We start from the raw sequence: 20,472 nt of genomic DNA, 5'->3' as shown, positions 1-20,472 counted from the left end.
CCATACCAGCATTCAAAGCACAACATATGCTGGTTGTGCTGTTTTTCTAACAGGGCCCTCACAGAAAGTTATTACATTAAATGGTGGTGAATACACTGCCGGATGCCTGAGACATTGTTTTATGAAAGTTTTAAGATCAGCTTTTGGGCTATTTTTTTAAAAACCCATTCTTGGCGGTAATTTTCTTTCAAATGTATCACTATTCTACACTCTCAAAAAATGTTCTTCAATTGTTTTTTAGCAATGAAAGTTTTTATATAGAACCATAAACACTCAAAGAACCCTTTGCATGGTTTAAGGGTTCTTTGCATCATTAAAGAGTTCTTCAGATTGATGGAAAATGTCCATGAATGGGCAACAGATACTGTTGGGTGCTATATAGAACCATCTACAACACATTGTCCATCAATCTGAAGAACCATTTCATGAAGCAAAGAACCGTTTAACCATGCAAAGGATTCTTTGAGTGTTCATGGTTTTCTCTCTCTCTCTCTCTCTCTCTATATATATATATATATATGATTCTTGTCGTGCTATGCTTGTGAGGACCGTATGTCCTCATTATGCTAGGACTATATTAAGTTTTGGTTCAAGTGAGGACATTTTGCTGGTCCTCACTTGAGCATGTGTTGTTTTTATCACAATTACTTTTTTTATTTGAAAACTAAAAGAGCAGAAAAATAGCTTTTTGGATACTGAGGTTAAGGTTAGGTTTAGGTTTAGGTTTAGGTGTGGTATTATTTAGCTACAGTAACACAAAAATCAATAGAAACCTATGGACGTCCTCATATGTATAGCAAGACAAACGTGTGTACGTGTGTGTGTCTGTGTGTGTGTTTATGTGTGTTTGTGTGTGTTTGTGTGTGTTTATGTGTGTCTGTGTGTGTGTGTCTGTGTGTGTGTTTATGTGTGTTTGTGTGTGTTTGTGTGTGTTTATGTGTGTCTGTGTGTGTGTGTCTGTGTGTGTGTTTATGTGTGTGTGTGTGTGTGTGAGTGTGTGTGTGTGTGTATGTGTGTTTATGTGTATGTATGTATGTGTGTGTGTGTGTGTGTGTGTGTGTGTGTGTGTGTGTATACACGCACACAAATCATCCACATGAAGATCCACATGTATAACATGTATAAGTGAGCACAGAGAATTCAGCCTCCACAGACCTGAAGCGCTCAGCCACATTCTGGACTACCCGCTGAGTGACGTCACCTGCGTACTCTAGGCTGACTTGGTGCGCACGTGGACACTGCGCTCACTTCCGTTTGAAGATGGCGGCGTGCATGTGGTGGCGGGCTGTGCAGAGAGGAGCGGAGAGTGCGGCTGTTTTCCTCAGCAGGAGGAAGGTAACAACACACACTCCACACCCCGCTCTCACACTCCTCAGCCCCGGTCAGCGCCAGTGCGCTCGCGGGGCTCACGTGCCGCGGACTGACTGCGCGAGCCCGTGCTGTCAGTTCACTTCACTCTGCAATGTTACTCTGTTCAGCTCAGCGCCTTATTAAACTGTTGAGAGTCGGAGTCTGGAGGTTAAGTGCAGCTTGTTCCGCCGTTAGACTGTCATTAATGTAGCCCTGTTGTTTTGGGTCTAAACGAGGCCGTGAGGGTCATCCTGGTCATCCTGGGGTTTGACGTTTGACTTTTGACTTTGACTTGTAGCACTCAACAGTTGACAGCACACAATGGGCAGGTGCTTAAAGGGGAATTCCACCCATATTTCAAAAGTTCTCCATTAGGAAAGTAAGTTAGTGAGTAAGATGTAAACAAAGTCATTCAGAGTGGTTTGGTGTGAAATGCTCACTTCTTGAGAAACTTAGAGTCAGAACTGTGGACAGTGGTGGTGGTGGTGGTGGGAACCAGACGTCTAAAGCTTCTAAAAGCTGCCTCACAGAAAACTAAAGAAATAGTCCCTTTTTTATGGTGTATGTTTTATCAGAAACTACCATAAAGCAATATCTCCAGCATCAGGAATCATACTTGTACGCTGTTACGTGAAATGGTTGTAAATATGCTGCCTGATTGTTTTGAGAAAAGATTTTGGGCTAAAATGTAATATTTTTTTAATTCTTTAATGAGAGGTACATGCAAGGCAAAATAGTCCCCAAAGAAAGCTTTTTCAGGCTTACTAATATTTTGCCGTGATCAGTATTACATATAAAGGCATGTGTAGGTTCACTGGAGGTTCTAGATAGTAAATAAAATGGCTATATCTGTGTAGTAAACGTTGCGCCTCCTGGTTCCTATCACCACCACTGTAAAGAAGTCTGAGTCTGTGAGTTTGCTTACAATGAACCAGTCTTCATCAAACCTCTCTGAATGACTCTGTTTACATCTCAATGATGAAATTATTCATATATTTGCAAGTTTGTAAAAGGCGTTTTAGCAGCGAGTCTTAGTGTCTGTGTCGATATTTATTCAGGTTTGTTTGTACTTCAGCTGACTTAAACACATCCTGGTATCTTTATGGTGAGGTTTGTTTAACTTCTTCGTATGTTAACTTTATACCTTTGTATGTCATTTGTTTCATGCTCAGCTCTAAACACCCTTTGACCCCTCTATTTTTTTCCTTTTTCCCCTTTTGCAATAGTTGGCCAATAGCAGTGAACTGTTTGTCACTTTTGTGGCCCGTCCCAAAGTCCACTCTTGTGGTCTGTGGCTTTGCTTAGGTGCACACTTATGAGGCATGATTTTGATTGGAGCGCATGTGGATAGTCACTTGTTAAAAAGGGAAATTATGCAGATTTTTCCTAATTTCTGTAAAATTCAGTTACTGAGATGTAAACAAATTCATTCAGAGTGGATTTCTCTGAAATGGTGCATTATTGAGGAAAATACTGACTCAGATTGCTGTACAGTGGTGGTGATAGGAACCAGGGGTTGCGCAAATGTGGGCAATTTATTTACAATATATTTAAATATATATGTGTGCATATATATATATATATATATATATATATATATGTATGTGTGTACAGACGTCTGGTTCTCATCACCACCATTGTGAAAATTCTTGACTTTTAGGTTTATCTAGAACAGAACATTTCCTGTCAAATGCAGAAATTTGCAAAAATCATTGGAATTCTGATGGGGACAGTTTTGGAGGGCTCTCAGGTCTTGCAGGTGGTTGTTAGGAGACCCATTTTAATAATTTTTTTGAACTCCAATTTTGGAAACTCCTGTTTTTTTTCCACTTGTATTTATTTGACTTTCTCCTTCCTTATGCAAGTGGATTGTTCTCATAACCAGTCTGCTCAGAAATATCTCCTGAAAACAGAATGACTTGTACTTAATGGGCATTTTCACTGGAAATGAATTAAACAAAGGGTGCAATTGGAGTGGGATGCGGAGTTTGTGCTTGTGTGCTCAAAGCGCGCTCAGCCAACACTCTGTCAGTGGCACAAAGTACACTTGTAGTGCACAAGCAAAGATACTGGAAGAGCTGACTTGAGTGCACAGGCCATAGTGTAAAGGTTGATTTTGCTTGTATGTCCCACCAACATGAACTTTAATTGCCCACTTTCAACATCAGCCAAAATTACCCAAGTCTTATTTTCATTGTCATGTGACACTGTGGTCATCCTTCTTTTCTGATGTTGCAACATGTTGGACATTTCATTTTCTTCATTTTGGAATTCTGCTTTCTGATTTTTTTGCACAACCTCACTTTACCACACAGTGCACACACTCAGTGAAAGACTCCTGTAGATGTTTAATGGAGTCTGTATGTTGTACAGGAAGGTCAGATGGCAGCTGGTGTAAAAAGCCAGAATGTAGGTTGCGCATTTGAATTGGCCTTCATTTCTCTTATTTCTGTCCTTGTGATCCCTAAATTGTGCAGAGCCTGTTGACATACAAAACGGTGGCTTATTGAGTTCAGGCTACAGAGACTAGTGCTGCAGAGAAATGAGGATTATTGTTCTTTTCTTCTTTACTTCTCAGTGAGCTCAGTGGGACAGACAGTGCAGGACTTAAAGGAAAACTTCAGTGGTTTTCTACCTGATCTCTGTCTGTTGTGTCTGTAGTTTTAGGGTTGATTATTATAATAAATTGCTGCTATTGGGTTTCTATTTAGAGCACTGTAGTCCATTAACAAGTCAAATACTAAGTTTCTTAGTTCACTATTCTGCACAATTCAAGAGTTATGATTTGCAAAGTTTTCGGGAAAATCATGGTGGTACTCGTGGCTGATGCAGGCCTTTAGAAAGACACACACTAAAGCCCACCAGCGTTGCATTTCTGTATATCGCTGCTGTCGGGACAAAACCTTTTATCTCCATTTTTGTCGTTTTTCAGTTTTTGACATAATTTGAAAATGCCTGTTGACCTTCATATTGTGTGGAAATGGCCCGAAAGAAACGGCCCAAAATGACTTGGAAGAATGTCTGGTTCCATTGACTTACATTAAAAGTAAAGCATGTTTTTCCTTCTCCTGAAAAGTTGTCATTTTGGAGATACAAGGTTTTGTTCCGGCAATAGTTATATATATGTGTGTGTGTATATATATTTATCATTAATATATATTTCACTCATATTTCAATATATATATTTCATCATTAACCCTGTACTGCACACAGTATGAGAGCAATTAAAAATATATATATTTCATTAACTTTTCTTCTATAAAATGGATCTGATTATTAAATTCAAAAACATTTTAAAAAATGTGTGCAGGGGCCCTTTCGGATTATGTTGCCTTGAGGCAACATTGTGCAACAATGGGAAGAAATCATACAGAGCCATGTTCCCTGAAGTGGTGTGACCTGGCTTGAGACTGGCTAAATCCATTCCACTGTCGCACAATGTTGCTTCTAGGCAACAAACATATTTCTGAAGATTCTGATAACAAAAAATTAATATTGAATGTTATAAAGGGTTTAAAGGTGGCCAATAAGAGATAGTATGACCAAGTACATGCTTTTTATTGACCTACTTAAACTCTTCCCTTCATTTTTCGCCTGATCATTGTCTTTAAATATGTTTGTTATTTTAAAGTGAGGAAAATTAGTTTGTTGCCCTGAGGCAACATCGTGCAATAGAGGGTTATGGTGGTAAGTTATGTCACAGTATGCTTTTCTGAGCATATTGTGGATATTGGCAGTACTTAAAGAACAGTAAACAATTGCACGTTTCTGTAAAAATGTGTTCAAATACTTGGATGTTATATTTTTGCCACATCGCTATGGGTGATCGGTCTTTTTTTATATCAAAATAATATAAAAATTTGGCACATCACATTAAGCATAGAAGCTTTAAGCCGAAGAGAATGGGTGCATTGATCTTTTTGTGCGGATAAAAGGCCTGGAGCTTAATTTCCTAGAAAATAATTGCATTTAAATCACAATATTGGAGAAAATGTAATCAGATATTTTCCCCCAAATCATCCAGCCCAGCCCTACTCCATGATGGACTTAAATAAGGGAAATTGAAGGAATCTAAAGTAAATGAAGCAGATTGTGGGCTAAACAGATGTTTTAATTGTGACACTTTCTATATTTACCTGCTTCTACAGCATCTGTTTCTCAAACATTTCTAGACAGGACGGGTGAGTGTTTTACTGTGTTGTCAGCTAATCTAACTTTCATGTTGATAGTTGAGTGAGTGCTCTGAAGCTCACAGTCGCTTTCATCACTTATCACTCTGAGAACAGAGCTGATTAGACTGTTGATGAAACTGCCAAAGTTCGCCTAAGTCAGCCCACAGTGTGCTGATACAGCCTGATCGTAGGTTAGGTTCACATTAGAGCCCTCGTCGCTCAATTCTGGAATGTTTTGCTCGGATCTGATCTTTCTGCCTTGACGGTTCATATTAGGGTTGTTTGTTGTAAACAATTATTAAGAGTGGATTTCTGTGAGAAATTTACTGATTCAGATTGCTTTGCAGTGGTGGTGAGAGGAACCAGGGGTGGCGCAAATGTAGCCATTTACACTGAAACAACCACTGAACCTTCACATGTCCTTTGACGTTTGATTTGTAATGTTTAAAAAAATATATATGTTGACATAAAATGGCCTCAAAGATATAGTAAAAAAAAAAAGAATATATATATATATATACTCTGTGTGTATACATGTACATCCATGTGCGTCTATATATATATATATATATATATATATATATATATATATATATATATAATATATATATTATTAATTATTGTATGTATATGTATGTGTATAAATTACATAAATGGCAAAATAGTCAATCGTCAGAATAGTCAAGTTATTATCATTTACAAACATTACAAATAAGACATCAAAGGACACGTGTTGGTTCAGTGATATTAATAATAAATATAAATAAATAAAAAACAAACATATATATATATAAATATATATATATATATATATATAATATGTGTGTGTGTGTGTGTGTGTGTATACATATATATATATATATATATATATATATATATATATATATATATATATATATATATATGTATGTGTGTGTGTATATATATACACACACACGTGTGTGTGTGTGTATATGTGGGTATATATATATATACACATTTTTGTGTATATATGTGTATAATATATACACAATTTTTAAATTTCTGACTGTAACTTTCAGATGTCTGGTATTTGGAATCATAGATTTTAGGATTGCAACTACTGAAAATAATATTAATAATAATAATAACGAAGTCCGAACTACATAATTTGAGCGTAGTAAAGACCAACGTGTCCATGTTATAGATTGGACTCTTTACTTTCTATCTTATTTACATATTCTCAGAGTCAACAGTAGCCATGCATTGCTTCGGTCACCAAGTGTTGGCCGTGTTGTGGGAGCGTCACTCAAGGAGGGAAAGTGTGTGCAGAGCTGCATTTCAGAGCCCAAAGCAGCCTAATATAGTTGTGTTATTAAACTATAAATGTAAAATCATTGAACTTTAAAATATCATTATTATCAGCTATTATATCTGCTCCTCGTTGTGCGTTCCAGTGTTAAATCTCACCGTGGGCGTGAAAAAAAGAGGATGTGCATCAGTGGTATAAGGTGTCATATATTATAATATATGCATATATTGTAGCCTCTCGTCACACTAAAGCATGTTGTGATACATTCTGTTTGATGTGAATTATCAAAAAATGTATTCAAATTGGAAAAATGGAATTTTGCGTGACCTAGTCGTATCCCTCATGCATAGACTGCTTAAAATTTCAGCACCCCGGCTTAAAACACCTTCCCGCGTCCCTAGGTCTTAATGTGTCGGTGGTGTGAACACACTTCTGCTATTCAAGAACCTGTAGGTGCACATTTTTGGCATCATGTACGTGAGCTACGTGTCTGCATGCAGCGCTGGATGATCACTACGACGTGCACATGTCCAGTAAAGTGTGATGTAAACAGTCCTTACAGTCATATGGACACTTATCAGGGCTTAGTTTGCTAAAAGTGATCAATCGTTAATAAATAATGAACAACAAAGGATGTGAAAAAGGACTAATGTCACTGACATGGTGGTGGTGTGTTAGTGTGTGTTGTGCTGGTACGAGTGGATCAGACACAGCAGTGCTTCAGGAGTTTTTAAACACGGTGTCCGCTCACTGTCCACTCTATTAGACACTCCTACCTTGTCAGTCCACCTTGTAGATGTGAAGTCAGAGACGATGGCTCATCTGTTGCTGCACAGGTTGTGTTGGTCATCCTCTAGTCCTTCATCAGTGGTCACAGGACGCTGCCCACAGGACGCTGTTGGCTGGATATTTTTGGTTGGTGGACTATTCTGAGTCCAGCAGTGACACTGAGGTGTTTAAAAGCTCCAGTAGCTCACACTAACACACCACCACCACATTAGTGTCACTGTAGTGCGGGGAACGATCCACCTGCTCTGTGGTGGTCCTCTGGGAGTCCTGACCACAAGGTAACAAAGTATGCAGAGAAACAGACGGACTACAGTCTGCAATTGTGCAATGAGTAAACACATAATATATTGGTTGGAAATATGTATAAATATATTGATTTGTCTGGTGCTGATCGTTTTCGGCCCATACTGCTATGGTTCTGATATCATACTTGCCTATTTATAGCCAGTGTGTGAAGCAGTTGTCACCAACCTAAAGAAACAGCGGAATCAAACCCGCTTTTGAGCCGTCTGAAACCAGCTGCCACCTGTTCGGCTTTTATTCCTGAAAAAAAAATAGCCTGTTTACTAATGACATGAACAGAATAGTGTTGTCATTGATGGTGCAGCCTGTTGATGTCTGAGCCATTTGATTGTCCTTTACCAACTAATTAACGTGTCTAAGTCTGACTGCTTACGCCCACGAGTGGAGTAAATGTAGCTTCGTCTTGCAGTGCTGCACTGTTAAAGAGAAACCCGGCTACAATGAGGCCTTCAGTGAGTCGCTGTGCTGTATGTTCCACTTTAACGCTCGGTCCAGTCCAGCCCAGCCCACGCACAACGTCCACAAACAAAAACTGTATCTTCTAAGTGCTTATCTGGCATATATTTTCATCTGGTTGGTATAATGAGATGAGTGTGCTGGAGCAGGGGACTGGCCTCACGTCTGCTTCAGAGAGGCTCTCTGATAATGAGAAAGTACATCGTGCCAAGTTATATTACAGCTCACGTCTTTATCCGAGTGGGTTTGTTTAAGAGTTGCGTAAGATCAGGGCAGCATGCACGTCTTTAGGGTAATGCAGGTTATTTTGTGCCTACTAGTGAAAAGCGTCAGGCTTTATTGCGACTGGCAGCAATTATTCCGAGCTTCAGTTACAGGAACAGTTTTCATGATAAAGATTAAGATTAGTGCTAAATGGTGAAGAAGGAGAACTAGAGCTAGTGACAGTGTGATTTAGGCCAAGGCAGTGGTCTCCAACCCTGGTTCTGGAGAGCTGTCTTCCTGCAGAGTTTAGGTCCAACCTGTATCCAGTAAGCTGCCCCACCCTGCACTTAACGCTAATACATATGATCCCGCCAATCAGGAAGTTGGAAAGATGGAGCTGATGTTGTTGGAGCTAGGCTCGCTGAGAAGGTAGCTTTCTAGGATGTTGGAGACCACTGCTTCAAGAGCAGGTACACACCAAACGCAGCACAAAATGCAAAATGTTTGGACACTTTTTTGCATTAAAATTATATATATAAAAAAAAAACTGTGCCCAGAGAAGTCAGCAGTGTTTCTGAACCATGGCTTCCGCTGGGCTTAGTACAGTCTTAACTTGTGGTGTGCATGCAGCAACAGACAGTGTTTACTGACATCGTTGATGACGATGATGATGATGATGAATTTTATTTTTTAATAGGAGGTCAAAGGTGAGGGACATTCATTTGTGGTTTTCGGCCTTGTCCTTGTTGACACATTTTTGGCAATGTGTTGAGCCTCGATCCGTCCTCACTTTTAAAGGACTAGGCCTTTGCTGGATGCTCTTTTTATCCAAACATGATTGCATTACCTGTTGAAGATGTTTTTTTGGATTTTTCTCAATGGTCCTAGTCTTAAATTGCTCCTGTCCCAACCTTTTTGGAATGTGTTGCATGCGTCAATTTCAGAATGAATGCATGTTTACCAAAAAAAGTAGGTTTTTCAAAGTAGATTTATTTTTATCACTGCTTTCTGTTTTTTATTTGAATTTTACCTGCCATCTCAACTGTTTTGCAATTGGCTTTGCAGATTTACACCATCTTTTTGTTATTGCTGGTTAAAACAGTGAAGAATAAAGATGTAAACTTAGAGTCTCGCCGTTGAAGAATAGGTGTTTACCGCATCGCCGCTTTTCCTGATCAAGTCTGCTGAACTTTTAACTTTGTTGGCTTGCGGCACCTGTACTTCCTCCACTTTCTTCTTCTTCAAAGCTGTACTGTGAGATATAAGTGTGATGATCTGAAGCGTCCTGTCTGCTGTTGCGGACCTGAGGAGCCGTGATTGACAGCCTTGTATCGTGGCGATTCAGTCCCATCTGCTATGACAGTTCATCCTGCGCGGCAATTCAATTTGCCATGGTTTGTCAATAACAATGCAAAGAGCAACGCCATGCCGAGGATGGATTGGAGCTGGGCGATGCCTGATAAACACAATCTAGCGCCGAAATTCCTGTCTGGACCAGGAGATAAACCTGGGGCTGTTTTTTCCACCAACACAGCCAGGCCTGCGCTGCACCACTACTGCCACAGGAACAACAACAACACTAACACTAAAAAAAAGAAGAAAAAAAAAGTGCTTATAAACGCTGAAGAGGATAAAAGCAAGAAATGGTTGCGGAGCTGGCGGACCTCAGTGCCAGTTCATTCTGTGGCAGTGATTAGTCAACAAAGTCGATTAGTTGACAATGACAGCAATTATAAAAACCACTATATGGGGAGCTGATGGGTTTTGCCAAGGACACATTGTTAAAGAGGCATTATGGCCTAAAACTAGCATTTAATATGTTTTTTTTTTGTTGTGCTGTGGAATATTCTGTAGCACAGCATTGCAGCTGCATCGATTTGACGGCGTTCATGATTTAGTATTCTTTTTGCATTTCCTCCATCAGTGTACTTTAACTACAAAACCCAGCATGCATTGCAGAAATACTGCAGACAACCACTGGGCCTCTTCCCACTGTGATAAAGAAATGCTCCAATGTAGAAGTTAATAAGTATAGACGTTTGGCTTCCTACAGGGGTGTTAGCCATCTACCTTCATTCGGCATTGGCAAGCTAGCGAGGGAGGAACAGCCTGGCCTCGAGTGTCTGCCCCAAGTCTCTCCAAACATCAAGATATATCATCATAAGGGGTCTTAATCTTAAAACTGATGAGTAAGCTTGTTTACAGCAGATGTGGCAATGGTTACATTTTTCACTTTAAGGACGTGACTTGGAAGGCAGGCATAGCTCGGCTGTAACTATGCTAGCTGCTGATAGCTTTAACCAAAAACAGATGAACAAAGATGTTCTCAGTATTGTCTTTACAAGCTTACATGTTGGCACATTGTCGTCTGAAGAGAAAAAAAACAGAGCAGAAGACGAGAAATCATCACCATCTACCGCTGCACTGGTTATCTCTAGTGTTAGCTTTAGCTAATTATCTCATCTGTAGAGGCAGCCTCTGTTACTAATGCCTGCTGTGGATAACCATATCCATTCATTAGCTCTTGACCGGGCTCGAATATAAAAAAAAAGTCAGAATGGACATCCCTGCTTTATAATAGCACATTATAATGACCTGGTCATTCTGACAGATTACAATACACGACAGGAAGTGTAGGGAATACAAATTTTTTTGTTTTGTTGCATGATAAATGAAACAATCTTTGCATGGTTGGAACTTGATGATTACGGTGCTGTTAAGGACAACTTAAGAGGAGATGGCCGAAGGCATAATGATTTGATTAGTCGATTAATCGAATGATCAGTTGATTGCATTATTGTTAGAATTCTGACCTCTGATCTCAGTTTGATTCATTTGATTCTTTAGGAAATGATTCAGTGTGTCATGAAATGTGGCATTTCACTGTGATTCAGTTCACTTGTTTTGAAATGATTCAGGTTCATATATGGCAACCTTACTCGCTAACTTTACACGTTGCCCAGTAATCGACTATAGATTAATCGATTACTATTTGTTAGTTCAATTTCAGATTTCACTCTTGTTCACTCACTCACACATGCTCGCTAATTTTCTTGTTCACTCATTTAATAGCTCACTCTCATTCTCTCACTCTTTCCTTCCTCTTGGCCGAAGTGAGACGAAATCACACAAGGAGTATTGGTGTGATTGATCGATTAATCGTCAAGTAGAGGTGTAAATCTCTGACCTCACAGGGATTCACTTTGATTCAGTGCATCATGCATCATAAAACGATTCAGTGCATCATGAAATCAAATTTGAATGTGATTCAGTTCGCTTATTTTGGCATGATTCAGAATCATCGTTAAAAATAGCAGTTTTACATCAGTACACTTCCTAGACTAATCAATTGTAGAAATAGGTTTTGGTTCCGTTGCTACTCATTGCGGCATAACAGGAGGAGAAAAGTTTGTCAGGAGAGCCGAAACGGAAGAGCGGTGGAAGAAGCAGCGGCTTGAATGTTTTAAACAGCGGGGTGGGCACAGCGGAGAGTGGTGTTGGTGGTGGTGGCGGCGGGAGGGAGGTTGGGGAGGCTTTCTCTGGAGCTGAAACTTCAAACGACGCCCGACTCGCTCCCATCTGTCTACAGCAAGAACACATTTACATTTCCCCGCCGCCAGGGATACAGTGCAGCAAGTTTTGCTGTAACTGGATTTGAATATCATTTCGCCAAGGTTAATAGCCATTTCTGCTGCTCGTGAGCGCTGTTTAGGCTTTTTCAATAATTTAGAGGGGCCTGCAATCAGTCAGAGGGGCTTTCTGAAGGAGACGGGTTTACACGCTCTTACAGGAAGCTGCAATTCACCTTTACTTGTGGTTCATTTGTAACGAATGTGAGCAAGAAACATTATTTAAAAGTAATGGCTTTGATAATTGTTAGAAATTGTGATACGGTCATGGAGGGTTGGTGGTAATTGAGGCGAAAGGTGATTATAAAATGAATAGTCCCGGTTCTAAAATCTGATTGGCCGAGCCAGAAGCAAAGCGCTTGTGAAATATTCAGTATGACCGTACGCATCTATTGAACACACCAGCTATAAGTGGAATGATGTTTAATCGTTAGGTTGCCTGGCAACCGTAACCTGCTATTAACAGACTACATGCCTAACATTATTTATTGCGATTATCATTAAAGGGCCCATATCTTACATTTTTATTGCTTTTTTTGAAGTTTTTAAACACTGTGTCCACTCACTGTCCACTCTATTAGACACTTCTACCTTGTCAGTCCACCTTGTAGATGTAAACTCAGAGACGATAGCTCATCTGCTGCTGCACGGTTTGTGTTGGTCATCCTCTAGTCCTTCATCAGGGGTCACAGGACGCTGCCCACAGGACACTGTTGGCTGGATATTTTTGGTTGGTGGACTATTCTCAGTCCAGCAGTGACACTGAGGTGTTTAAAAACTCCAGCAGCACTGCTGTGTCTGATCCACTCAGACCAGCGCAACACACACTAACACACCACCACCACGTCAGTGTTACTGCAGTGCTGAGAATGATCCACCACCCAAACAGTACCTTCTCTGTGAGGGTCCATGGGGGTCCTGACCACTGAAGAACAGGGTAAAAGGGGGCTGACAAAGTATGCAGAGAAACAGATGGACTACAGTCTGTAACTGTAGAACTACAAAGTGCACCTATATAGTAAGTGGAGCTGATAAAATGGACAATGAGTGTAGAAACAAGGAGGTGGTCATAATGCTATGCCTGATCGGTGTAAATACACTGTAAAAAATAATATCTTAACCAGTGAAAACTTTGTAAAAGTAGTCAATAAACCTTATTTCTCACTTTGAGACTGTTGTAAGAATATTATAAGATTATTCCACCTGTTTCTGTACATTTTTTACTTGTTTTATGTGATTTTATCTGGTGAAAGTGTCTTATTCCGTTGGCAGATTCGTTTGTTTTGAGAAATAATTAAGATAATTTAGCTTATAACAAGGAACATGATCTGCCAGTGGAATAAGACAGTTTTATAAGATAACACTGCTTAAAAACAAGTAAAGAATGTCTAGAAATAAGTTGAATAATCTTATAATGTTCTTACGACAGTCTCATAATGAGCAGTATTACATATATCGACTACATGTAGGATGTTTACACTTGCTAAGATATAATTTATTGCAGTGTATATGGCTTCAATTCAGAGCTGATGTTTCCTGATGGTGAGGTGGTGAGTGATCTGAGGTGTGGTGTGGATCTGATCTCTCTTCAGACGCCGCATTAAGATTCCGGGCACTTCCCAGCCGTCGCCTGTTTGATCAGAAGGACTGCACTTTGTCATCTGTCACTGCGGCTTCTCTCTGGATTAACCAAGAGCCGAAACCACCCTCACCCTTTCACTCTCTCTTTCTCTCTCTCATCTCTCTCTCATCTCTCTCTATCGCTGTGCCGCCTCGCGCTCTTCCAGTTGCTCATCTCCTCTCATTCACTAACTCACCTGCTCTTTTGCCGTCTCTCATTCACTTTTCACTCGCTCTATCGCTCACTCGTTCACTGGCGCCTGCTCTCTCGTTCGCTCACTTGGACTATTTTGCCTTTTCATCCTTTGGTTTATTCTCTTACTCATGCACTCACTCTCCCTCCCTCCCTCCCTCACTCGCTCTGTCCCTCCCTCCCTCCCTCACTCGCTCTCTCCCTCCCTCCCTCCCTCACTCGCTCTCTCCCTCCCTCCCTCCCTCACTCGCTCTCTCCCTCCCTCCCTCCCTCACTCGCTCTCTCCCTCACTCGCTCTCTCCCTCACTCACTCGCTCTCTCCCTCACTCACTCACTCACTCTCTCTCCCTTACACGCTCTCTCTCTCCCTTACACGCTCTCTCTCTCCCTCCCTCGCTCGCTCTCTCCCTCCCTCCCTCGCTCGCTCTCTCCCTCCCTCACTCGCTCTCTCCCTCACTCGCTCTCTCCCTCACTCACTCGCTCTCTCCCTCACTCACTCACTCTCTCTCTCTCCTTTACACGCTCTCTCTCTCTCTCCCCCCCTCCCTCCCTTGCTCGCTCTCTCCCTCCCTTGCTCGCTCTCTCCCTCCCTCTCTCCCTCGCTCTCTCGTTCACTTGCTCTCTCATTCACTTGCTCTCCTGCTTACTCGCTCTCTCATTCTCCCATTTTCCCATTCTCTCACTCTCATTGTCTCGTTCTTGTTCACTTGCTCTTTTGCTCACTCGTTCACTGGCCTTCTCTCACTCTGACTTTCATTCACTTGCTCGCTCTCTCCCTCACTCGCTCTCTCATTCTCCCATTTTCCCTTTCGCTTACTCTCATTGTTTCTTTTCACTTGCTCTCTCGCTCTCTCTTATTCACTTATTTCCTGGCTCCGGCTTATAGTCCCTCGCGCTCTCTCTCGTGCCATCGTTCTATCACTCTTTTGATCACTCTCTTACACTTTCTCTTTTTTGCTAATTATGTGTTCTTGTTCACTCACACTCTTGTTGTCGTTTACTGGCTGTTCCCACTAGCTCACTTGTTCATACGCTCTCCCGCTCTCACTCTCTTGTTCACTCATGCTTGCTCTCGGTCACTCTCTCTCGCTTTCTCGGTCACTCTTTCGCACTCTCTTGTTCACTAACTTTCTTGCTCACCTGCTCTCTTGTTCATTCACTTTCTTCTTGTTCACTCGCTCTCCTGTCGCTCACGTTCACGTCACGTCATTGGTCTCTTGCTCACTTGTTCACTTGCGTTCTTGCTCTCATGTTCACTCATATTCTCGTTCACTTGCTTCCTTGTGCCTTCGCTCTCTTGGTCACTCACATTTTTGCTCTCGCTCTCGATCCCGCTCTCATGCGCTCTTATTCACTAACTTTCTTGTTCCCTCGCTCCCTTGTTCCCTCGCATTCTTGCCCTTGTTCTCTGGCTCACTTGTTTTCTTGGGTTCTCACTCCAATGTTCACTTACATTCTTGTTCACTTGCTTCCTTGTGCCTTCGCTCTCTTGTTCACTCACATTTTTGCTCTCGTTCTTGATCCCGCTCTCATGCTCTCTTATTCACTAACTCCCTCGCTCCTTCACTCCCTTGTTCCCTCGCTCCCCTGTGCCTTTTCTCCCGAGTTAACTCGCTCCTTTATTCACTCCTTCCCTTGTTTACCTGTGCTCTCACTGTCTTTCATTTACTCACTTGCACTCTCTCTCTCTCTCTCTCTCTCTCTCAGTATATCTGCAGAGAGCTGACACCTTTCGTTCTTTCTAATGATGTCCCTTATTAACTATGCTAATTGCTAAGTCATATCTGTGGAGAATTGCCTTCGCCCTCAGTCAGAGTCTGTCTGAGGCAGATTACGCTGCGTCCTGACGCATTACCCATGATGCAAATCTGCCCGATCTAAATCCTGTGGCACGCTCTGCTGACTCGCTCTTTAACGCAGCTCTGCCCCCAAACACACATACACAGACGAACGTCAAAGCCTGACGGAGTGCTCTCGTCATCTCTTCAGACGCCGCTTATCACTTCTTCTGTATGACCTTCCTCTGAGGTCAAAGACTTACGGGGTGTGAGAGAGAGAGAGAGGGAGAGGGAGAGAGAGAGAGAGAGAGAGGGAGAGAGAGGGAGAGAGAGGGGGAGAGAGAGAGAGAGAGAGAAAGAGAGAGGGAGAGAGAGGGAGAGAGAGGGGGAGAGAGAGAGAAAGAGAGAGGGAGAGAGAGGGAGAGAGAGGGGGAGAGAGAGAGAGAGAGAGAGAAAGAGAGAGCGAGAGCAAAGGAAGGGAATAGAAACTGCTCTGTTAAAGATAAAGATTTGTTCATTAGTCTTTAATTCATTTACATTACTATATAATTCATTAAGTTATGTAGCAGCAATAGGGTCTTCTCTATTAACAGTGAATTGCTCCATTTATTTAAAGGGCCTCTTTTTGTTACAGCAGAATAGCTGATCTTCATTATCAATGCTTCACGGTGTGGTGCTGTGGCTGTGTGTGTAGGTGTGTGTGTGTGTGTGTGTGAGATAATTGCGGGTGACTCATTTTGCTTTATTTATGTTGTGCATTAGAATTTCTCTGAGTTTTCCGCCATTAATTTCATTAAGTGCTCGTGTCAGCTCCGTCACTGGCTGCGCAATTACTTTCTCATTACTGCACTGAGCCAAAGTGCGAAGTGATGATGCCGCTCCTTCCGTAACACTGCAGGGGGGACACTGTCAGCTCATTGGGGTCAAATCAAGGAGCAAATTTGACTAATTGATTACAGTTTTTATTGGGCTTCGCAAGAAATCTGTGTATGTGTGAATTGGAGTCGTACGTTTGAAATTAACTTGCTGAGCTGCCGGCTTATTATTTTGCCATTATGCCCCACATTTGATTAAGTTTAAGGGCAGTTCCACAGATTTTTCAAAATTTTTGTTTGTGATATTACTTTTTTTTATTTTTTAAAAGAGTAAGTTTAACCTCTTTTTTTCTCCAGGGTATATTTTGGTTTTTCCATCTGAATTTACATGACCAATTGTTAGGCAAATTATTCAGTAACTCCACAAAATAAATGTACATTTTTATTTTATTTATTTATTTTTATTATTTTTTTTTTTTAAAGGCTCCTCTCAAATTAACAGAAAATGTGTTTTATGATCATACACATATTGCTATATGCTTACAATTTATGGCTGAAAGCCAAAAATCTTAGACGCTCTTTGTATTATTTTATTAAAATAATTTTCACAGAGCAGATCACTGAAGAGACGCCATCTGTTTATAGTTTATAGCCCAGATTTGTGGAAAAATGGGTCGACTTTCAGTAGAAAAAAAAATTGTGAGTTCAGCTTCTTTTATTATAAGGGTTTAAAATGACATCACCCATCTATTTGACTGGAAAGAAGACAGTTACAGCCTCATACGACCCCCACCTTTTGAATGTAGCTTATGAAATATGAAAGTTATGAAGAATATGACGAAGTGTGTTTTGGAACCACCGGTGGTCTCATGGAGTTAAAAAAGTTAAATGAATAAACAAAGTAGGATTTTGTATAAAAGTAATTTTGGCTGTATGTTTTTCCTGCAGTGTGTTTGAGCTGTGTACTACTTTTACGTGGCCATCTTAAAGGGGAATTCCACCAATTTTTCAAAATTTCTGCACAGATTTTAGAAAAAGAAGTCATTCATTGTGGTTTGATGTAAGATAAACGTTGGAATTGTACACTAGTTGTGACGTAACACTGATTTATTTTTATGTAATATTTCTTGTTTACAAGATTTCTGTCTTTATCATCTGTACAGTTGTTTAGTATCCCAGAAGTACTGACCATCCCCATAATATACTCAGAAAAGCCTATTGTGACATAATTTATCATGATAGCGGCAACATATCATCATATTGCCCGTTCCTGGTTGTACGTTTGAAATTCATTACCGCAAACAGGGTGAAACGGAAAGGCCCGACTGGACCCAAATCGATGCTACGGGGATGAGCGAGCGTGGCTTATCTGCTGTGTTGTTCTGGCTCAGCTCCGAAATGGATCAGCCAGGGAGTCGCGGCTGCGCTCTTTATTAACATTCAGAGCGTATGGTTCAGCTCAGAGATCAGTGAGAAGGAGTGCGGTGCAGACCCTGAATGTAACAAATCAATTAGGTACAATCAGCAATATGAAAAACGTGTTAATTTTTTAAATATTTCCAAACGCCCCGGGAGGAAATCTTCCACTTAATTAAGCGCGAGACCATTCAAAGGTGCTAATTAAGAAGAGTCATTTCAAAGGGTTTAGGGTTCGCCTATGACTGGTAATGAGGATTTTAACCCTTGGAGACAGCTGCTGCGTGGCTGCTCTAGCAGGGAAGAGCCAGTAGAGGGGACGGACTCTTTCTGAAGCTCGACAGCAGACAGGATTTGAAGCTACAAGACAAGAAATGGAGCATACTGTTGTCGGAAGAAAACCTCGTATCTCCAAAATGGTAACTTTACAAGAGAAGGAAAAAACCTACTTTACTTTTAATGTAAGTCAATGGAACCAGACGTTTTCCCAAGTCATTTTGAGCCGTTTCTTTTAGTCCGTTCATCATGAAATTTCCAGACAATGTAAAGGGTAACAGGTACTTTCAAATTAGGTCAAAAACTGAAAAATGTCAAAAATGCTGTTTCATTGTGGTTTACAGTAGGAACGGCACCATTATACCACCTTTTTTTTCCCGATAGCTGATACCGATATTGATCTGTCTTGATTGAAGCACTTCACTTGAAATGGATTCCACCCATTTTTCAAACTTTTTGCATAATTAAATGAGTAAAATGTATACCACGTCTTTCAGGGTGGGTTGGTGTGAAATGCTCAGTTTCAAAGAAATTGTTTAGAGTGGTGGTGATAGGAACCAGACGTCCGAAGCATTTAACGCCTCTAAAGGCTACATAACAAAGCTATTACGTGAAATATTTATGAATACTGACACCTTGTTTTGCATTTGTGAGATTCAGTTTTTGCATAATTTGCATAAAAAACATCATTTTTAAGCATGTATGGGAAGGTGAGATACAGGTAGGTGAGCCAAATATTCCCCAAAGAAAACATTTTTTTAAAAGATTTACCTTTGTTTTACTATCATTAACATTACATATAAAAATTTAGAAGACATGTAGGTCATTTTAAATAGTAAAAAAAATGGTTCTCATTAAGCTTCTCTACAGTGGACCATTTGACATGAAACCGCTCTCAATGACTTTGTTTCCTTCTTAAGAATTGAATTATATAGACATTTTCTGTATATCCAGTATCCGGTTGTCTTTAGAAGCAAAAAAGTCTTCGTCCAGACCAGCAGTTTTCAAAAAACTCTCCATCCACATGTCCACTATGCAAAAGGGACTCAAGAATGCCCACATGAGCGTACCATTCCAATAGAGGGCAATAATGACCCATAATATTTTATGTCTGTTGCATTAAGAAGAAACTTATGAGCATTTATGTTGCGAGAAATATAGAGACCGCCATGAAGTGGAACCAGATTTTAGAAAAAATTGATGGCAACGTGTCGCAAACGCAGTAGACTTTGACCTGCAGGCTGTCAGACCCCTGTATACGATATTTCCTGCCAGAAAATAAAAGTTCCTTATATACAAACAGGCGCAAAATACAATTTGAAGTAAAAGAAATTCTACTGTAACAATGGAAAATGAATGTTGAAAACACTCACTCTCTAATGTTATGTACTTTATTGCTTCTACAGGGGAAAATTGTAATTTTGCTGCCTAACTGTGCCCAATCCAGGAGCAGCACAGCACTGCCTGGGGCAGTAGGGGGTTAAAGTGCCTTGCCCAAGGGCACAATCAGGTATTCCTAGTCAGTCATGGGATTTGAACCTGGTTAATGGCTCATCTTCCTTACTGCCAGACTGTTGGCCACATCTTAGCCACTTAGCCTCCTGTGCCGTGGGGGATTGCTGGAGCCTATCCCAGCGGTCATTGGGCAGAGGGCAGGAAACACCCTGTACAGATCAGCCAGTTCGTCACAGGGCATGTTGAAAACAGTTTATTGAAATTTAAAATTTGCCATAATGTTAAAAACAGTATTTTTACTGTTTTTAAACTGTATTTGTACTGTTATTTTTATTAATTATATCATTAATAAGCAGCAGTTTAAGGAAGTAATGGGGTTGATTCTAATAATTATTCCAACTTGGCTCATGTTTGAAACCGCTGTGCGTTCAGTAACCTGTCAGCGTTTGATGATTGATTGTGTGTTTAGCGTGTCACGGCTCCTGGTTCTCTTGAGGGGTCTTTGTTTGCCGCTCAAAAACGAGGGAGTGACCTCTGGAAGACCTTGAGTGACTGTATCATTTCCTCCTTCTCTGCCGTTAAGCTCCATGATTGAGCTCTCTTAAGCAGCTATCGCTCTCCCTGAAGAGTCAGCCGGTCAATACAGATTTGTAAAAAAATCCCTTCATGAATATGCCAGCGTAAAACCTGTTTTTCCCTCAGCGTGGAAAGTGCTTGTGTTCGTATTTATTTATTTATTTATTTAT

The 20,472-nt window shown here is 40.7% G+C and overlaps 1 protein-coding gene across 1 annotated transcript in view; it reads left to right on the top strand.

Annotated features, from left to right (window-relative positions):
* The first annotated feature begins 1,209 nt into the window (after positions 1-1,209).
* Positions 1,210-20,472, top strand: part of suclg2 (succinate-CoA ligase GDP-forming subunit beta) — a 184,869-nt gene continuing 165,606 nt past the window's right edge. The window contains exon 1 of the mRNA XM_036559221.1: positions 1,210-1,335. Within this exon, the coding sequence (XP_036415114.1) occupies positions 1,261-1,335 (75 nt within the window). The 5' untranslated portion in view covers positions 1,210-1,260. The remainder of the gene's footprint in view (positions 1,336-20,472) is intronic.

The sequence above is a fragment of the Colossoma macropomum genome, unplaced genomic scaffold (assembly GCF_904425465.1).
Source record: "Colossoma macropomum unplaced genomic scaffold, Colossoma_macropomum, whole genome shotgun sequence".
Taxonomy (NCBI): domain Eukaryota; kingdom Metazoa; phylum Chordata; class Actinopteri; order Characiformes; family Serrasalmidae; genus Colossoma; species Colossoma macropomum.
This window is presented reverse-complemented; position numbering and strand designations above follow the sequence as displayed.